Source organism: Nannospalax galili, unplaced genomic scaffold (genome assembly GCF_000622305.1).
Source record: "Nannospalax galili isolate Female #2095 unplaced genomic scaffold, S.galili_v1.0 scaffold253, whole genome shotgun sequence".
Lineage (NCBI taxonomy): Eukaryota > Metazoa > Chordata > Mammalia > Rodentia > Spalacidae > Nannospalax > Nannospalax galili.
The window spans coordinates 2,053,382-2,071,423 of NW_008335287.1; the positions used below are offsets into that span (position 1 = coordinate 2,053,382).

At 40.5% G+C, this 18,042-nt stretch overlaps 1 protein-coding gene across 2 annotated transcripts in view; it reads right to left on the bottom strand.

Annotated features, from left to right (window-relative positions):
- The window catches only part of Klhdc1 (kelch domain containing 1), a 44,457-nt gene that overhangs the window by 22,294 nt on the left and 4,121 nt on the right, over positions 1-18,042 (bottom strand). For both annotated transcript variants that reach the window (XM_029561982.1, XM_008829863.3), the window contains exons 2-6: positions 10,900-10,970; positions 10,206-10,323; positions 9,654-9,772; positions 6,957-7,035; positions 1,039-1,122 (exon numbers count right to left, since the gene is read on the bottom strand). In XM_029561982.1, coding sequence (XP_029417842.1) covers positions 1,039-1,122; positions 6,957-7,035; positions 9,654-9,772; positions 10,206-10,323; positions 10,900-10,970 — 471 coding nt within the window. The remainder of the gene's footprint in view (positions 1-1,038; positions 1,123-6,956; positions 7,036-9,653; positions 9,773-10,205; positions 10,324-10,899; positions 10,971-18,042) is intronic.

Sequence of the window (18,042 nt, forward strand, 5' to 3'; positions counted from 1 at the left end):
TGGGACTGCATGCAGCTCTGATTTCAAGGACTTATAAAACACAGGGGTTGGGTTGGGAATACAGCTCAGTGACAGAGTGCTTGCTTAGCACAGATTAGGCCCTGGGTGGAGTCAAGAGGGCCAAGAGCTCAAGGCCAGCTTCAGCTATGTAGCAAGTTCAAGGTCTGCCTGGGCTACTCAAGGCCCTTTCTCAAAAACAAAAAAAAACAAACATAAACAAAAACATAAAGAATGATGCTGCCTCTTTAAAATATTTTTTTCCTAGAAAATCTTATGTGACCTAAAAAAGAATATATGATTTTTGAAAAAGTAAATGTTAACAGCACCCAAGATAACTTTTTTTTTGGTCTTTGAGACAGGGTCTCCCTGTAGCCCCTGCTGGCCTGAACTCACTATGTAGACCAGGCTGGTCTTGAATTCACAGAGATCTGCCTGCCTCTGCCTCCCAAGTGCTGGGATTAAAGGCCCCAGATAACTTCTTTGGGCTGGTGTGGTGGTTTATACCCTAACCAGGACTTGGAGGCAGAAGCAGGAAGAGTGTCCCAAGTTTGAGGCCAACAGAGGCTATATAGTGAGACTCCCACAAAACACCAAAGACAAAGAAAGGAGAGAGCAAGTGAGAGAGTAAGAATTGTTTAGCATGCACTTACCATCCCAACTACTAAAACCAAAATAACCTAGTAAGAAAATAGTTTAAGTGTATCAACGATGGCCAGGTGTGATGGTGCATGCCTTTAATCCCAGCACTTGGGAGGCAGAGGCAGGTAAATCTCCATGAGTTCAAGGCCAGCCTGGACTACCTAGTGAGTTCCAGGTCAGCTGGGGATACAGGGAGACCCTGTCTCAAAAAAGACAAAAATAAAATAAACAACCCTCCCCAAAAAGAGAATATCAACAAATATTAAGGTAACATTTTTTTTCTTCTAGAAACATAAATGAGAATTTATCAGGAAAGGGAAACACTTATTTGAATGAGAGTGTGTTAGGAACAGAGACAGGGCACCCATTCCAAAAGTTTAGAGGCACAGTAACACTTACTTTAATTTCTGGTTGAGACCAAGTCTGTGTCTTTGTATCAAATACATGGACATCATTGTGCCACCCCCAGAATATCTGCTCTTCCTAAAACAAGAAAAAAACTTCTAAATATCTAAGAGCTTTAATAATTTCTACATTACTGTTAGAGTGGTCTGCATTTTTACTGGTAAAGTAACGGGCACCATACACAAGCAGGGTTCTGATCACCCACATCCCAGATAGCATTCCTCACAGGGCTGTAGTGAATCGGTTTGCTGGTTGACAGTCTTTCAGTTCTCTCAAAGGTTATAAGAAGTATCTCTTTTTCAGTTGCAGAGGACAGAATGATTATGTTTTGAAACTTATTGCAAACCTAATCTTTGCTATAATAAACTTTAGAGGGCTGTGGTTTCCTGTACTCAAAAATGTTCCAACCAATTGCTTCTATTTTACCAAGCAACCCCCCCCATTTTAAATGTTTTTCATTCACATACATTAATTATACATAATGGGTTTTATTGTGACGTTTCAGACATGTACAGAGTATTTGCCCCCATTACCCCTTCTTGTCCTCCCACTATGATCCGCTTCCTCTTCCAAATTAGTCTGCCTTCTATCTTCATCACTTTGTTCTGATGACCCAATGAGTGTTATTAGGATTACTTACAGGAAGATGGGTGAGAGGCTATTTATAGGAACATGGGTATCTTACCAGGAGCTAAATCATTGAAAAAAAAGTATCTCCTTCTCCCAGCAACTATTAACTGCCCAGAGATCCTCAGAGGGGTGAGGCCTCATGAGCTCCTGTCTAGCTACCATTAACTGACCCCTTCAGGCAGAGCAATGCTTCATGAGCACCTCTTCCATCTTTTTTTTTTTTTTCTTAATTTGAGACGGGGCTGGAGAGATGGTTCAGTGATTAAGAGCACTGGCTGCTCTTACAGAGGACCTGGGTTTGATTCCCAGCATCCACATGGTAATTAACAACTGTCTGTAACTCCAGTTCCAGAGGATCCATCCCCTTTTTCTGACCTCCATGGACACTGCATGACAGAATTGCATTTACATACAAGCCGGCTGTACACTCATACATACAAAATAAAAATGTAGCTCAGGCTGACCTCAAACTTATCACTGTCTTGCCTCAGCCTCCAGAGTGCTGGGATTATAGACATGTCCACCATGCATAGCTAGATGTTCTTCTGGGTCATAGCTTCTTGAACTGTGGGTTATGACCCCATATAGGGTCTTGTAACTAAATGAGGAGGTCGTAAAAATATGGTGAAAGTAAAAGGTTTCTGGGTACCTAATGACCAAAAACTAATTCAAAACTCAAAGAGATAATGAATTTGAGATATCTCTGGAAGTTTGCCTGTGTTTCAGCTTGTAACGTCACTGCAACCTTGCTTCTGAACACATGACCTATGCACTTCACAGTGTGCATCACACACCAACAAACACTGCCTGGAACACCTCAGCTCAGATCCAAGACCAATACATGCTATGAACTCTTTACTTACTGGAGGATGACCTTGAATTCCTGACTTGCTTACCTCTATTTCCCAAGTGCTGGGATTACAGGTATGCACCATGCCTTGTCCTAAGTAGTAGAGGGGATTGCTTTGTGCATGCTAGACCATGACTCTACTGAGCTACGTCAAGGCCAAGAAGTACAAAGATTTAATTATAAAAAAAACTTACTATTGTTATTCCTTAGAGTGTAAATACCTGCTTAGTATACCTTTAGCTTGTATGGTATTAGAATATGTGATTTTAAAAACTGCTGTTTGAGCTGTTGATTTGAGTTTCATAAAGATTTGTGAAGTGAAATGTGGTTTGGGGTTAGGGAAGAAATTCTGAAATGGCCCTAAAACATACTTTGGCCATTTTATATTATGTATTTATGCAGATCAGTATTCTCAGCACTGACCATTACAAAGTCAAAATATTGATCAACTCTGAAAAATATTGCAAATGTTCTGTATCTTCCAGTATCGTATATCCAACCAAGATTTAATTCTTTATGTAAAGATATATAAGCAAATCCATCTCCTTAATAAATGGTAGGGGCTGGAAAGATGGCTCAGCAGTTAAGAGCACTGGCTGCTCTTGCAGAGAACCAAGATTTGGTTCCTAGCACCCACAAGACAGCTCAGAAGCACTTGACACTCCAGTTCCAGGGGATCCAATACCCTCTCTGGCCTCAGCAAGCACACTGTATGCATGTGATGTACAAACATGCACACAGGCAAAACACTCATACATGTAAAATAAAAATAACAAATCTTTTTTGAAAAAGGTACTATTATGGGCTAGAGAGATGGCTCAGTGGTTAAGAGCACTGGCTGCTCTTGCAGAGGACCCGGGTTCAATTCCCAGCACCCACATGGCAGCTAACAACCAACCGTAACTCCAGTTCCAAGGGATTGGACACCCTCTTCTGACCTCTGCTGGGCATCGCATGACAGGGGTGCACTTAACACACATGCAGCAATACACTCATGCACACAAAATAAATAAAATAAAAGATATTATAAGTATACCAAAGATTCGTTTAAAAATTTCTTTATAATTTATTATCAGTAAATGATTTGTGTATCTTTTTCTTTTACATTTTTTTAGTGGGGAGAGGGCAGTCATGTGGAGGTCAGAGAACAACTTTCAGGCACTGGTTAGCTCCTTCCAACATATGGGCTCTGGGGTTGAACTCAGGTCATCAGGCTTCGAGGGAAGTACCTAATTTACCCTTTGAGTCATTTTGCCGGTAGGTGTACACCTATTTTATATACCTATATACCTGGGATCATGTAAAAATTTCTTAGGTGAGAGGAGAAGCAAGTAGAAAAGACTTAAGAAGCCCTGTTCTAGGTTAAACTATCTATCCATCCATCCATCCATCCATCCATCATCTATCTAGACTTGATATGTAGACTGAGCTGGCCTTGAACTCCCAGAGATCTGCCTGCCTCTGCCTCCTGAGTACTAAGATCGATGGTGTGTACCACCATGCCCAGCCTATCTTATTATCTTCTAAGAGATAAAACTCTTTGCCAGCAAGGGAAAGTTTTAGCAGTTGTAATGTATTTAGCATTCTCTCTTCCTCCTCCTCCTCCCCTCCCCCTCTCCCCCCTCCTCTTCTTCTTCTTCTTTGTCTCCTTTCCTCTCTCTCCTCTCTCTGCTATTTTTTTGTTTTTGATAGGATTTCACCGTGTATCCCTGGCTGCCCTGGTTCATGATGCAAAGCAGGCTGGCCTTGAACTTGAGCAACCCTCCTGCCTCTGCCTCCTAAGTACTGGTATTACAGGCATGTAAACCACACCTGTCTTGTATTTAGCCTCTGATAGACTGAAGTCCTCTCTCTATAAGAACTCTAGCTGTCTTTTATGCTAGTTTTATGCTCCATGTCAAAAATATATCATTTATTTGATGGTAATTGCTAAATAAGTAAATTAAATGATTTATTTAGCTTAGAAACTTGTTCTCCAAAAACATCAGAATGTGATCATCAGCGCCACTGTACCAGAGGGGAACACATGAGTGATCTTACTGTAAAGGTGGCTAAATGTAAACAAGTTATAGTCCTGAAAATGATTAGACTATTTATTTATTTGTTGTGTGTGCCTGCACCCGGCTCCCCAGGTGTAGGTCAGAGCACAGCTTGTAGGAATCAGTTCTCTCCCTTCATCACATGAGTTTCAGGAATGGAGCTCAGGTTTTCAGCCTCTGGCAACTGAGCCATCTAGCCAGCCCAGTTATACTTTAAATAGCAAAGTTTTAAAGCTATGTCATTTTAGAAATTCAAAAACAGGGCTAGTGAAATGGCTCACTGGGTAAAGGTACTTACCTCACAAGACTGGCCACCTGAGTTCACTCTCCAGAACCCACATAAAAGTGGAAGGGGAGCCGGCTGTGGTGGTGCACACCTTTAATCCCAGCACTCCGAAGGCAGAGGCAGGCGGATCTCTGTGAGTTCAAGGCCAGGCTGGTCTACATAGTGAGTTCCAGGACAGCTGGGGCTACAGGGTGAAATCCTGTCAAAAACAAAAACAAAAAACAAACAAAAAACAAAACAAAACAGAAAAACACACAAAAAGTGGAAGGAGAAGCCGGGCGTGGTGGTGCACGCCTGTAGTCCCAGCACTTGAGAGGCATAGGCAGGAAGATCTCTCTGAGTTTGAAGCCAGTCTGGTCACATAGTGAGTGAACTCTGCTACATAGTGAGACCTTGTCTAAAAACAGAACAACAGCCGGGCATGGTGGCGCATGCCTTTAATCCCAGCACTTGGAGGCAGAGGCAGGCGGATCTCTGTGAGTTCAAGGCCAGCCTGGTCCACATAGTGAGTTTCAGGACAGCTGGGGCTACAGGGAGACCCTGTCTCAAAAAGAAAAAAAAAAAAACAAAACAACAGTGGAAGGAGAGAACCAACTCTACAAAGTTGTTTTCTGACCTCCACATATATGCCATGGCGCACACACACACACACACACACACACACACACACTGAGAGAATAAAATTTTAAAAATCAAAAAACATGCTGAGAGCTGAGGGTGTAGCTTGGTGGTAGAAGCCTAGCTTCATAAGGTCCTGGGTGAAACTCCAGGAGCTCAAAACAAACAAACAAACAAAACCCTCAGAAACAGGGGGATTTTAATACTTTAAATAGAAATTTAATAAAATGTCCATATGCAGCAGTTATATACAATGCATATATATATATTTCTATTAAAATGTACAGTGATTCAGTTTTTTTTCTACTTTAGTTTGTTTGATTTTGGTCTTTTGAGGCAGGATCTTACTATGTGGCCTGGAACTCACTACATAAGTCATCTCCAGCTGGCCTCTGTCTCACAGATTCACCCACCTGCCTCTGCCTCCCAATTGTTGGGATTAAAGGCATGTACCGCGACACTGGGCAACAACATATTGTAGATAAGACTGAAAGGAATCTGTATATCATGGGGTAAGAGTATCTTAAAAAGATCTATTGTTGCTGGGCGTGGTGGCACACGCCTTTAATCCTAGCACTTGGGAGGCAGAGGCAGGCTGATCTTTGTGAATTTGAAGCCAGCCTGGTCTACAGGACAGCTGGGAATACGAGGAGACCCTGTCTCAAAAAAAGACAAAAAAAAAAAAAGAACTATTGTTATAAACTGGCTGTGGTGGCTCACAACTATAATCTCAGCACTCCGGAGGCTGAGGCAGGCATACCAGCATGGATTCAAGGCCAGCCTGGGTTATACAGTGAGTTCCATGGTAGCCTGGGTTACAGAGTGAGATCCTGTCTCAAAACAAAAGCAAAAAACAGCCAGGTATGGCACCTTTAATCCCAGCACTCTGCCTAGGCAGAGGCAGAGGCAGGCGGATCTCTGTTGAGTTCAAGGCCAGCCTGGCCTACACAGTGAGTTCCAGGCCAGCTGGGGCTACAGAGAGACCCTATCTCAAAAAAGACCAAAAATAAAAAAAATTTACATTTTATTCCTTTGTTTTGCCAATACTGATTTATTCTCTAATTAGTAAGAACAGTTCTGAAAAGTAATATCACTGCCCCCTCTTGCACTGCTATCCAGAAGTCATTCTGAGCCATGAATAACTCAGGTGGACATGTCTAAAAGGAGGTGTATGTCAGCAAGAGGCATTATGGTCAAACATAAACCAATTTCCCCAAGGTGTGCTAAAGCATCTACTTGTCTAGTAGAAGCAGGTACACGTAATTAATGACATAAACTAGGACCCAGTAACCACGAAGGATAATCCCTCTGAGCAAGAGAATCTCCACCAACAGGATCCAAATCTAAAAGGATAAAATACAGGTTTTTTTTTTCATAGTGTGAATTACAGCAAACTGGTAGTTCTTAAAATGAGAAAGATTAGAGTCATTATTTCTAAGGCTTAAAGGCAATGCAAAATTAAGAGGGAAAAATGAGATTATTTTCTTACCCAAGATGCATCATGAACATCAAAACAGTCCTGAAGTTCATTGTGTCTCCTGTACCCATAACCACCAAAATATATTAATCTGAAAAACAAACCCAAAAGGATTCACTTTAGGATTTATGCTTCTAGTGTGTTCACAGAAAGTTGGACTAGCTGGACATGGTGCCTCGTGCCTGCAATTCCAGCTCTCAGGAGGCTGAGACAGGAAGACTGTCTTGAGTTCACAGACAGCCTGACCTACATAGTGAGTTCCAGGCCAGTACCACAATGAGACCCTGCCTCAGAAACCATATACCTAAAAGAAAGTTTTAAATAGATCCCTTCTCTAACTCTAACCACCTAAATAAGCCAAATAATCTACACAATTATCGTTATTGTTTTTTTTTTTCAATCAAAGAGCTAGGGGCTGGAGAGATGGTTTAATGGTTAAGAGCACTATTTGTTCTTGTTGAGGACCGGGGTTCAATTTCCAGCACCCACATGGCAGCTAATAATCATCCATAACTCTAGCTCAAGGTAATCCAACACCGTCTTCTGGCCTCCCTGGGGATTTCCATGTGCAAGCAAATACTCATACACATAAAATAAAAATAAACCAGAAAAAGATTTTTTTTAAATCAAAGAATTGAAGAAAGAGACATAAATGATCCAATTCTAGAAAGTGACAAACCCACAGTAGAAGAGAACACAGCTGTTTTCATCCCTCACATAACGGCAAGAGGAAGAGGAAACCAGTACATACAGGACTTGTCAAGAAAAACCACCACATTTCTAAATCATATATGGGCTGGAACAGCAAGTTAGAATCTAAAGAAAACCAGCCACAGGGGGCTTGACCACACTTCTAACTCTTGGTAGTCTTTAGGGAGGGCTCAGGAAATATCATCAGAAGCTGGAAATAGGAGCTTGGGGTATAGTTTGGTAGCACAGTGCTGGCCTAGCATGTGAGAAGCCCTGGGTTGAAGCCCCAGAACTGGAGGGGGTGGGGAAAAGGCTGCAAGCAGAGCGCAGGTGAGTAAACCTCCTTGACACGATCTCACTTCTCTACTCTAAAAAGTTTGGGAGCAGACAAATCTATAGCTTGGGTCATTTGAGGAGTTTCAAAAGGACACACTCCCAGAGACTGTACTTTAATTGGGCTAGAAAACAGCTTGGTTGTTGATATTCAGATCTTCAGATGATTCCAGTGATGGACAAGTTTGGGAGCCATGTCACAAGAACAAAAATGAAAGGACTGGGTTTTTGTGTGTATGTGTGCATGTGTGAAGTCAAGGTGGATGGTGGCAGATACAGGAAAACAGACCTTTCATTTGATTCAACATGATTTCAACTTTGAATCATGTCAATGTATAAGCTACCTAGAAATTTAAGTTAAATGAATTATTTAAAGTAAGCAATCAAAATAATGGGACTGGAGAGAGAGCTCAGCGGTTAAGAAGACTAGGGTTTGATTCCCAGTGCCCACATGGTGACTGACAATCATCCATAACTCCAGGTCTAGAGGGGTACAATGCCCTCTACAATCTCTGTGGGCAATGCATACACAGTGTACTTACATATAAAGCACTCATACACATAAAATAAAAATAAATAGGCCAGGAGTGGTAACGTACACTTTTAATCCCAGCACACGGGAAGCAAAGGCAGGTAGATCACTGTGAGTTTAAGGCCAGCCCAGTCTACATAGCAAGTTCCAGGCCAGCTGGGATTACAGGGAAACCCTGTCTCACAAAGACAAAAAAAAAAAAATTAATTAAAATTAAAAAAAAAAAAATCCAAGCCAGGCGTGGTGGTGCACGCCCTTAATCCAAGCACTCAGGAGGCAGAGGCAGGTGGATCTCTGTGAGTTCAAAGCCATCCTGGTCTACATAGTGAGTTCCAGGCCAGCTAGGGGCTACAGGGAGACCCAGTCTCAAAACAAAAAACAAAGAAACAAAAAAAAAACCCAAAATAAATTTAAAAAATTTTTAAATCCAAATAAAGTTCATTCTCCTGACACGTTATAAAAGGTTTTAGAACTGCTGTTACCACTGACATCAAAATAAGTCTATACTTGGGGGCTGAAGAGATGGCTGTGGTTGTGGCCGGCTGTGGTGGCACACGCCTTTAATCAGAGCACTCGGGAAGCAGAGGCAGGCGGATCTCTGTGAGTTCAAGGCCAGCCTAGCCTGGTCTACATAGTGAGTTCCAGGACAGCTGGGGCTACAGGGAGACCCTGGCTCAAAAAGATAAAAAAAAAAAAGAACACTGGTTGTTCTTGCAAAAATCCCAGCACCCACATGGCAGCTAACAACTGTCTGTTGTAACTCCAGTTCCAGGGGATCCAACAGCCTCTTCTGACCTCTGAGGGCACTGCATGACACAGATGCACTTACCTACATGTAGGCAATACATGCACACACATAAAATAAAAAAAATAATTTTTTTTTTGTCTTTTTGAGACAGGATCTCCCTATAGCTCCAGCTGTCCTGGAACTCACTATGTAGACCAGGCTGGCTTCAAAGTCACAAAGATCTCCCTGCCTCTGCCTCCCAAGTGCGGGGATTAAAGGCGTGCACCACCACGCAAAAATTAAAAAAAATAAGTCTATACTTATGTGTTATAAAAAGTTCATACTTTCGAGTTTCCTCAATTTTAGCTAAAAGCTGTATCATTACTTACAGGTGAAGAATGCATTAAAAGTTTAGTTGCTGTATTACCTGTCTTTATACACCCAGCAGGAAAGTTTATCACGTGGTGTGGGTGGTTGTCCTTCAAACTTGGTGATTTTTTCCCAAATGTAAGTTCCATCTCGCGTTCGTAAATTAACAAAGTAAAGCTTTTAAAAGATGAGACCATTATTAGCAGACAGGGCATCTGAAAACCAAATCTGAATCAGGGGAATCTGTGATTCAAAAATCAATGCTACTTTTATTTTTTAAACATTTTGCCAATTAGAAACTTAAAACTGAAGAATGAATGAAAACAAGAGTGTTTTGGAACAAAATGACATGTAAAAAAACATACTGAAATGGTCTTTTCCCATCCTGCTCCTGCTCTGGGTACCAATCAAGTCTCTGGCTAATTCTAAAGCAGAGATGTGGAAGAGGAGCAGGGCGGCTGCTTCTTCCAACTGTCTTTAAAGCCTAGTAATTACAGACTTAGGATGCTCTCCAGTTACCATCTTTTAAAAATATTTGCAAACTTGTGAAATGAAATGAGACATTAGGTATTACATTCGGTTGCATTCCTGAATTAAAAGAGAGGCTTACTCGGTTGCTGTATCCTTTGTCATCATAGCCTCCAAACACATACAGCCTTCCATTAATGCAAGCCCCGCAGCTTCCTGACATGGAGGTAGGGAGTTCTCCTTCCATTAGGTACATTTTCCTGTAGCAAGAAAGGCAGAGCAGCTCTTAGCGTTCCAGAAGGCAAATAAAGTTCCCGTTAAACTCTTGCTTTGTGAAAAAGCATCATTGCCAATCATAAAATTTAAAAAAATCACTAAAATGTAATTGTAGCTGGGTGTGGTGGCACACACCTGTAATCCCAGCCCTGGGAAGGCAGAGACAAGATTAGGAGTTGATGGTCTGTCTGGGCTACAAAGTGAGACCCTAATCTCAAAACAAAACAAACAACAACAAAAAAAAACTTAGAAGAGCCAAGATAAAGACTTTTCAACTTGTTAGAGGAAATAATCACAAAATTTTCACACCTGCCACCAGAACCAGGAATGAGTAGGGTAAAACAGCCTTCGGAGACACTGATGGTTTTGAGAAGAACGTAAGGGCAAAGTGCACAGGGGACGGGAGAAGGGGCAGAGTTGTAGAGTGGAACACCAAAAGAAAGGGAGGGAGACTTCATGAGTGTTGTAGGGATGTTCAAATTATGGTCTCAAATCTCTGTAGTCCATGAAACATTCATAATTTAGTAAAGTTGGAGATTCTGCAATTTAAAATTACTTACCATAACCCACTATCAATATCATAGGTCCAAATTTCATCATTAGGCAAATAGACTTCATTGTCTTCAATAGACTAAAAATACAGAATACATAAAATTATGGTTTTTTCATTATATTTTTCAATTACATAATAACGATTAAAATAGTTCAAGATGAGAAAAACTGAAATAAATGTTTAGAATGAAATAGGAGCCGGGCATGGTGGGTCGCGCCTTTAATCACAGCACTTTGGAGGCAGAGGCAGGCAGCTGTCTGTAAGTTCAAGGCCAGCCAGGTCTACATATCCAGTTCCAGGTCAGCTGGGGCTACAGGGAGACCCTGTCTCAAAAAGACCCCCGCCCCGAAAAAAAAGAAATAGAAAGTATATGAGAAAGAGACTCAGGGTTGTTAGATCTTCAAAAGGGGTTTGGAAGAAGGGGACGTAAGAAAACACTGAGAGTTACAGCAGAACCTTAAAGATTATTAAAAATTCAGGAAGAAGATGACCATCATTTTAGGCAAAGAGAAATAATTAGGGAAAAAAATATCTAAAAGATATACTGAAGAGCACTGGATCAGATTCCTTAGCTCACTGAACATTTTGAGTGCCTACTATATGCTAGGCAGTACTTCAGAGAATGCTTTACCCTGCTGATCCCAGTTCTGGTGACAGGTATGAGAATTCTGTGATTATTTCCCCCAGGAGGTTGAAAAGTCTTCATCCTCAATATTCTTAGACTTTCATTTGTGTGTGTAGGGGTGTGAGTCAGGGTTCACTTTGTAGCCCAGACAGCCTGCAACTCCTGTTCTTCCTGTCTCAGAACCCCCAGTACTGGGATACCAGGTGTGTGCCACCACATCTGGCTACAATTACATTTTAATTATAATTGGCAATGATGCAAGATAGATGTAATTAGTCAAAATGACAAACTAGAATTTGAACATTTTGTAAAGAACCCCATAACAAATAGGACATTCTGGCACTTATGATGAAAAGAGAAATAATAATAATATAATGGTCCTAGTTTAAAAACAGACTTTGGGGGCTAAAGGCTTGGGGTCTAGTTCACAGTGTAGCACATGAATTGCATTCACAGGGCTTTAGGGTCAATTCTCAGCACTCAGTGAATGAAACAAAACTTAGGGATTAAAAAATCCTTACATAAATCTGTCAGGACTTCTTTTTAAAACTATTTTATTATTTTTATTTTATGTGTATGAGTGTATTGCCTACATGTATGTAAGTGCATCCATGTCATGCAATGCCCAAGGAGGTCAGAAGAGGGCGTCAGATTCCCCTGGAACTCGAGTTACAGATGGTTGTTAGCTGCCATGTGGATACTGGGAGCCAAACCCAGGTCCTCTGCAAGAGCAGCCAGTGCTCTTAACCACAGAGCCATCTCTCTAGCCCCATGACTTCTTACAATCTACAGAACAATCCAAGACACCTAGTTCTAAAATAGTAGTTTAAAGATTTCTAAAACTGTATGACTTATAAACTTCTAACATGTTCAACAGATTAAGCTATTTCTATTGCTGATTGGATGGCTAAGCAGATTAACATCAGAAAAACTGACTTTAGCTCATTATTTAAAAAAATCCATCTTACTAGTGTTTCATAGGGATGATGCAAAAACATCAATGAAGCACAAACTCAGAGCTGACCTAGTTCCTCTGTACTTGCTTAGAGTCTTCACTCCCACATTAGACCTTCCTAAATGCAATTTTTTAATTGTGTGTGTGTGTGTGATGTGTGTGGTGTGGACAGGTGCCCTCAGAAGCCAGAGGTATGGAATCCCTCTGGAGCTGGAGTCACAGGTAGTTATGAGCTGCCTGATGTGGTGCTGGGAACCAAACTCAGGTCCTCTAGAAAAACAGGTAACACTCTTAACAGCCGAGCCATCTCCCCAGCTCAGTGCCTTCTTTTCTACATCTTTTCCTTAGCCAACTCCTATCAACATCCAAGCAAGCATGACTCATCCTTCATAGAAACCCACTCTCTGAACTTCCTGTCTTGCCATCTCTCTGCTTCCATCACTCAAAAACAAAGAAACCAACCAACCAACCAAACCATCAGTACTGAGTTCACTGCAGCAGTCATCTCCATTGCATCACTTCTCATTCTTATCAACCCTGTCCAATGACTTCTGAACTCAGCACTTTGTATATACTAAGCAAGCGCTCTACCAATTACGCTAGGCCAGTACTTGAACTTTTACCGCAAAATTTAATTTTGAGGACCACAAGAAGGCTCAGTGGGTAAAGGTGCTTGCCACCAAACATGAAAACTTGAGTCCAATCCCAGGATCCAATTGATGGAAGGAGATAACTGACTCCTGCAAGTCATCCTCTGACCTCCACACTCCCCCACAACACACATACAAATAAATAAATGTAAAATTTAACTTTGAACATTGTGAAATATGTATGTTTAATAAGTAGGGAAGCTGTGAAATGACTGAAAAATAAATCACATAATTTCTATGTAGATAAAAAGATGGAAAATGAACAAAACCTTCTTAATCCTCAAAACAAGTTAAGGAAGTAGAAATGAGGGTCAACAGAGAGATCATATAAGATATATTCAGTGACAGAAGTATGTCCGAATTAGGCTGGGTGTGGTGGCACAGGCCTGCAACTCAAGCACTTGCAAGACAGAGGCAGGAGGACAGGGAGTTTGAGGCCAGCCTGGGCTATATAGTGAGAAAGAAGTACATCACTATTAAATGAACTGAAAATAGGCAAAATTCTCCAGATAAAATAAGTAATACATTGAATAAGAATGAGATCTGGCTACATGCATTTTATAGAACACATATATAAAATATGATATAGTTTCCATCATAGGGTAGAAACAGCATGCAAATGCTAACTACAAGAAAGTTGGTGTCACTGTACTAATATTAGCAAAATAAGTTAGTTATAAGGCAAACAGTCCTACTACAGATAAAGAGGTCACTACAAAAATTAATACAATATTTATCCAGAAATACAAGAAAAATTTAAATTCATGTGTACCTTAAAAGGCAGCCCCAAACATATATATATAAAGCAAAAACTGGCTCCCTGGCCTCAGGAAAAACTTAACAAATTATAAAGTGGGAAATTTTGATATCTATTACAGTGATTGACAGAACAAAAGACAGAGATATAACTCAATGGTAGAATGCTTGCCTAGTACACACAAGACCCTAAGTTTGATACCCAACACTGAAAGAAAAACAAGTATTAAAGCCAGCAGACAAAGATAAAGGTTACAGGAGATGTAAACAATACAATTTACAAAGCTAATAAAATGTGCACATATGGAACAATTTATCTAATAATGAGAATGCATTTTTTTTTAATCTTTTTGAGACAGGGTCTCACTGTAGCTCCAGCTGCCTGGAACTCACTCTGTAGACCAGGCTGGCCTTGAACTCACAGAGGATCTGCCTGCCTCTGCCTCCCAAGTGCTGGGATTAAAGGCCTGTACCACCACACCCAGCAAGAATACATATTCTTTATAAGAACAAATGGCAGCCGGACATGAAGCCTAAGCTAAAGGATGGCTATCAGATGGCTATGGATCACATTTCCTGAGTGCAATACCAATAGTTGGAAATTATTAAAACAAAGCTAATTATAAGAATACAAAATGTTGCTGGGCGTGGTGGCAGACACCTTTAATCTCAGCACTTGGGAGGCAAAGGCAGGCAGAGTTCTGTGAGTTCAAGGTCAGCCTGGTTTACATAGTGAGTTCCAGGTCAGCTGGGACTACAAGGAGACCCTGTCTCAAAAAGACCAAAAAAAAAAAAAAAAAAAGAATATGTTTAGAAACTTAAGACTGTTTCCTTAAATAACATAGGTCATATAAGGAATAATAGAAAATATAGAATATTTAGAAGTACAAAATAAAATATTGCTTACTTATAGCTAAAAAAGTACTTAGAAGAAAATTTACAGCCTCATTTATATTAATAAATCAAAAAGTTTCAAAAACAATGAGTTAAGTAACTTCAGAAATTCAAGAAATAGTCAGGCCTGGTGATACAAGTCTGCAGTCCCAGTTACTTGAGAAGCTGAGCCAGGATAGTAAATTCAAGGTCTGCCTGGGCTAGAGAGTGAGTTCAAGGCCAGCTTGACCAGTGTGAGACCCTTTCTCAAAATAAAAGTACAAAGAGGGTTTGGGACATAGCTCATTGGTAGAAAGTTTGCCTTGCAAGGCCCTGAGTTCAATCCTCAGTCCTGGAAAAAAACAAAAACACCAAGAAGTTCAAGAAATAAAATAATAAACTGGGTGTTGGGGGGTTAGACCTATAATTCCAGTACTTGGGAGACAGTGGCAGGAGAATCACCACCAGTTCAATGCCAGCCTGGTCTATATGCTGAGTTTCAGGCCAGTCAGGACTACAAAGCAAGACTCTGTCTCCCCAAAACAAACAACAAAAAGTCCACCATAATAAACCTACAGAAAGCAGAAGGAAACAAAAATAGATATTAATAATAAAGAAAAATACAACAAAAGGCAGATAAATTTCCAGCAATATTATTCTAGGGAGAAAAAGGGAAGTCACTAATAAGCAGTTTTAGTAGAAAAGTACGCACATGTACAGCCACTACAGAGATTAACCAGAGGGTATTATAAACAATTTAGGTTTGTGCCAATGCATATGCCGTCTCATGAGGTGGATATCCCAAGGCAAGGAGAATGGTATCAAATGTGACTAGACAAAAACATGGAAAATTTGAACAGTCTTATAGCATTAAGACTGAGGGAGATTTAAAATCTTTACCATGGAGCTGGGGGTAGTGGTACAGGCCTGTAATCCCAGCACTTAGCAGGTAGGAGGATCAGGAGTTTTCAAGGTCATCCTCTGCTACAAAGATAATTTAAGGCCAGCCTGGGCTACGGAGTGAGTTGATGTCTTATTCTCCCTCTCACTCTTGCAAAACCCCTCAAACCAAACCAAAGCAACAATAAAAATGGACTAAAAAGGTTTAAATATGGACGGCAAAACTAAGAAATGTTTAGAAGACAGTAATGGACACTTGAGATAGAGAAAATACAAAGCAATGAAGAAAAGATTGAAATTATATTAAAATTAATAACTTCTGGTCAAGGAAAGAATTATAAAGTACAAACTCCAAGTTGAGAGGTCATTTTCTTTTTTTTTTTTTCTTTTTCTTTTGGTCTTTTTGAGACATGGTCTCCCAGTAGCCCCAGCTGGCCTGGAACTCGCTATGTAGACCAGGCTGGTCTCAAACTCACAAAGATCTGCCTGCCTCTGCCTCCTGAGTGCTGGTATGCACCACCATGCCCAGCTCCATTTTTTTCTTTTTTTAAAAACATTTTTTTTTATTTTATGTATATGGTTGTATTGCCTGTGTGTGTCATGCAATTATTTTTTCTTTTTTCTTTTTACATATACTTATTCTGTGTGTATGGGTCTGCACCATAGTGCACATGTGGAAGTCAGAGAAGAACTTATGGGGATTGGTACTCTCTCTCTACCATGTGGACTCTGGGGATCAAACTCAGGTCATCAGGGTTGGCAGAAAGTCAGCTCACTGGCCCAACATTTTGTATTCATATTATCTATATAAAGAATTCATATAAAAATTTAAAAAAACAACCCAACAGAAAAACACATACATCAGTGTTTTCACATTAGAGAAAACAGAAACCACAAAGTTATGAAAAAAAATTTGAACTTAGTTATCTTGGCGAGTGAGGTGGCTCTAATGATAAAAGTCCTTGCCACACAATCTGAAGACCTGAAAAATCTGGGTAAGATGGAGTACATCTGTAATCCTGCAACTCCTATCACTGGATGGGAGGTAGGATATAGGGGGATTGCCCAGACACCTAAGGGCCAGCTAGCCTGGAGTATTCAACATGCAGCTTGGCCAAAATGAGAGACCCTGCTTCAAAACCAAGGTGGAAAGAGAACCAACTCCTGAAAGCTGTACTCTGACCTCATACATTCATGCCATGACAATGTGTACCTGTACTCATATACACATCACACACAATAAGAATATAAATTAACAGAAATCATTAATCTGTGAGAAAAAAACCACAGTGAAATATCATGTCACCCTCACTGTGTTGGCAAAAACATTAAGGGCAGATGGTACCAAATGTTGTTGAGGATGTAGAAGAATGAGGAGGCTGGTGGGGATGCAAATTAACACAAATATTTTATCAACAGTATGAAATCTGCAATTCAATTTTCATAACAAGTGACCCCAAGTTCCATTTTTGGTACATGCCCCAGAGAATGGGCATGCTCTGAATGTATAATAGGAAACAGCTGTGAGAATGTTCACCGAAGCACTGTTTATTAGAGCGAAAAGGAGAAAAACAAGGAGCATTCAAAACAGTGGAATGAATAACAGTAAGTGTACACAGCAGAACGTGACACAGGACACGCTTCAAATGAATGGATCCAAGGGTGATTTGCAAATTATTTGACAAATATTTGGTGATGTTTAATAAAGTGTTTAGCACGGGCACTGATGAACCAGAATGAATCCCAAATAACAGGAATGGCGATGTAAATGTACGCCAGCTGATAAAACTGTGCAAAAATCTAAATCTGAAAAGAATAGTCATGAAGGAAAACATGCTACAATTCTCAGATCAAATAATATATTGTTTATACATGCATGTGTGATAAAACTATGAAGAAAAAGTGATTAAGAAGAAATTCAAGATAGTGATATCTGGGAGGATGAGAAATACTGTGGGCTCAGGCCAATTTTGAAAACTGAATATACAGTTGTTTGGGGGGGGATTTTTTTTTTGGTCTTTTTGAGACAGGGTCTTCCTGTAGTCCCAGTGACCTGAAACTCTCCATGTAGACCAGGCTGGCCTCGAACTCACAGAGATCCACCTGCCTCTGCTGCTCAAGTGCTGGGACTGAAGACATGTATCACCACATCCAGCTGAATATACAGTTTTAAAGTAAGAGCTGGGAATATAGCTCCATTAGTAGGGCATTTGTCTAGCCTACACAAAGCCCTGGGTTCGATCTCCAGCACCACATAAACTGGGCTTGGTAGTGTATGTGTAATCCCAGCACTCAGGAGGTGGAGTCAGGAGGTCATCTTTGGCTACGTAGCAAGCTCAAAGGCAGCCTGGGATACATAAGAGCCTGTCTCAAAGGAAATATATGTATATA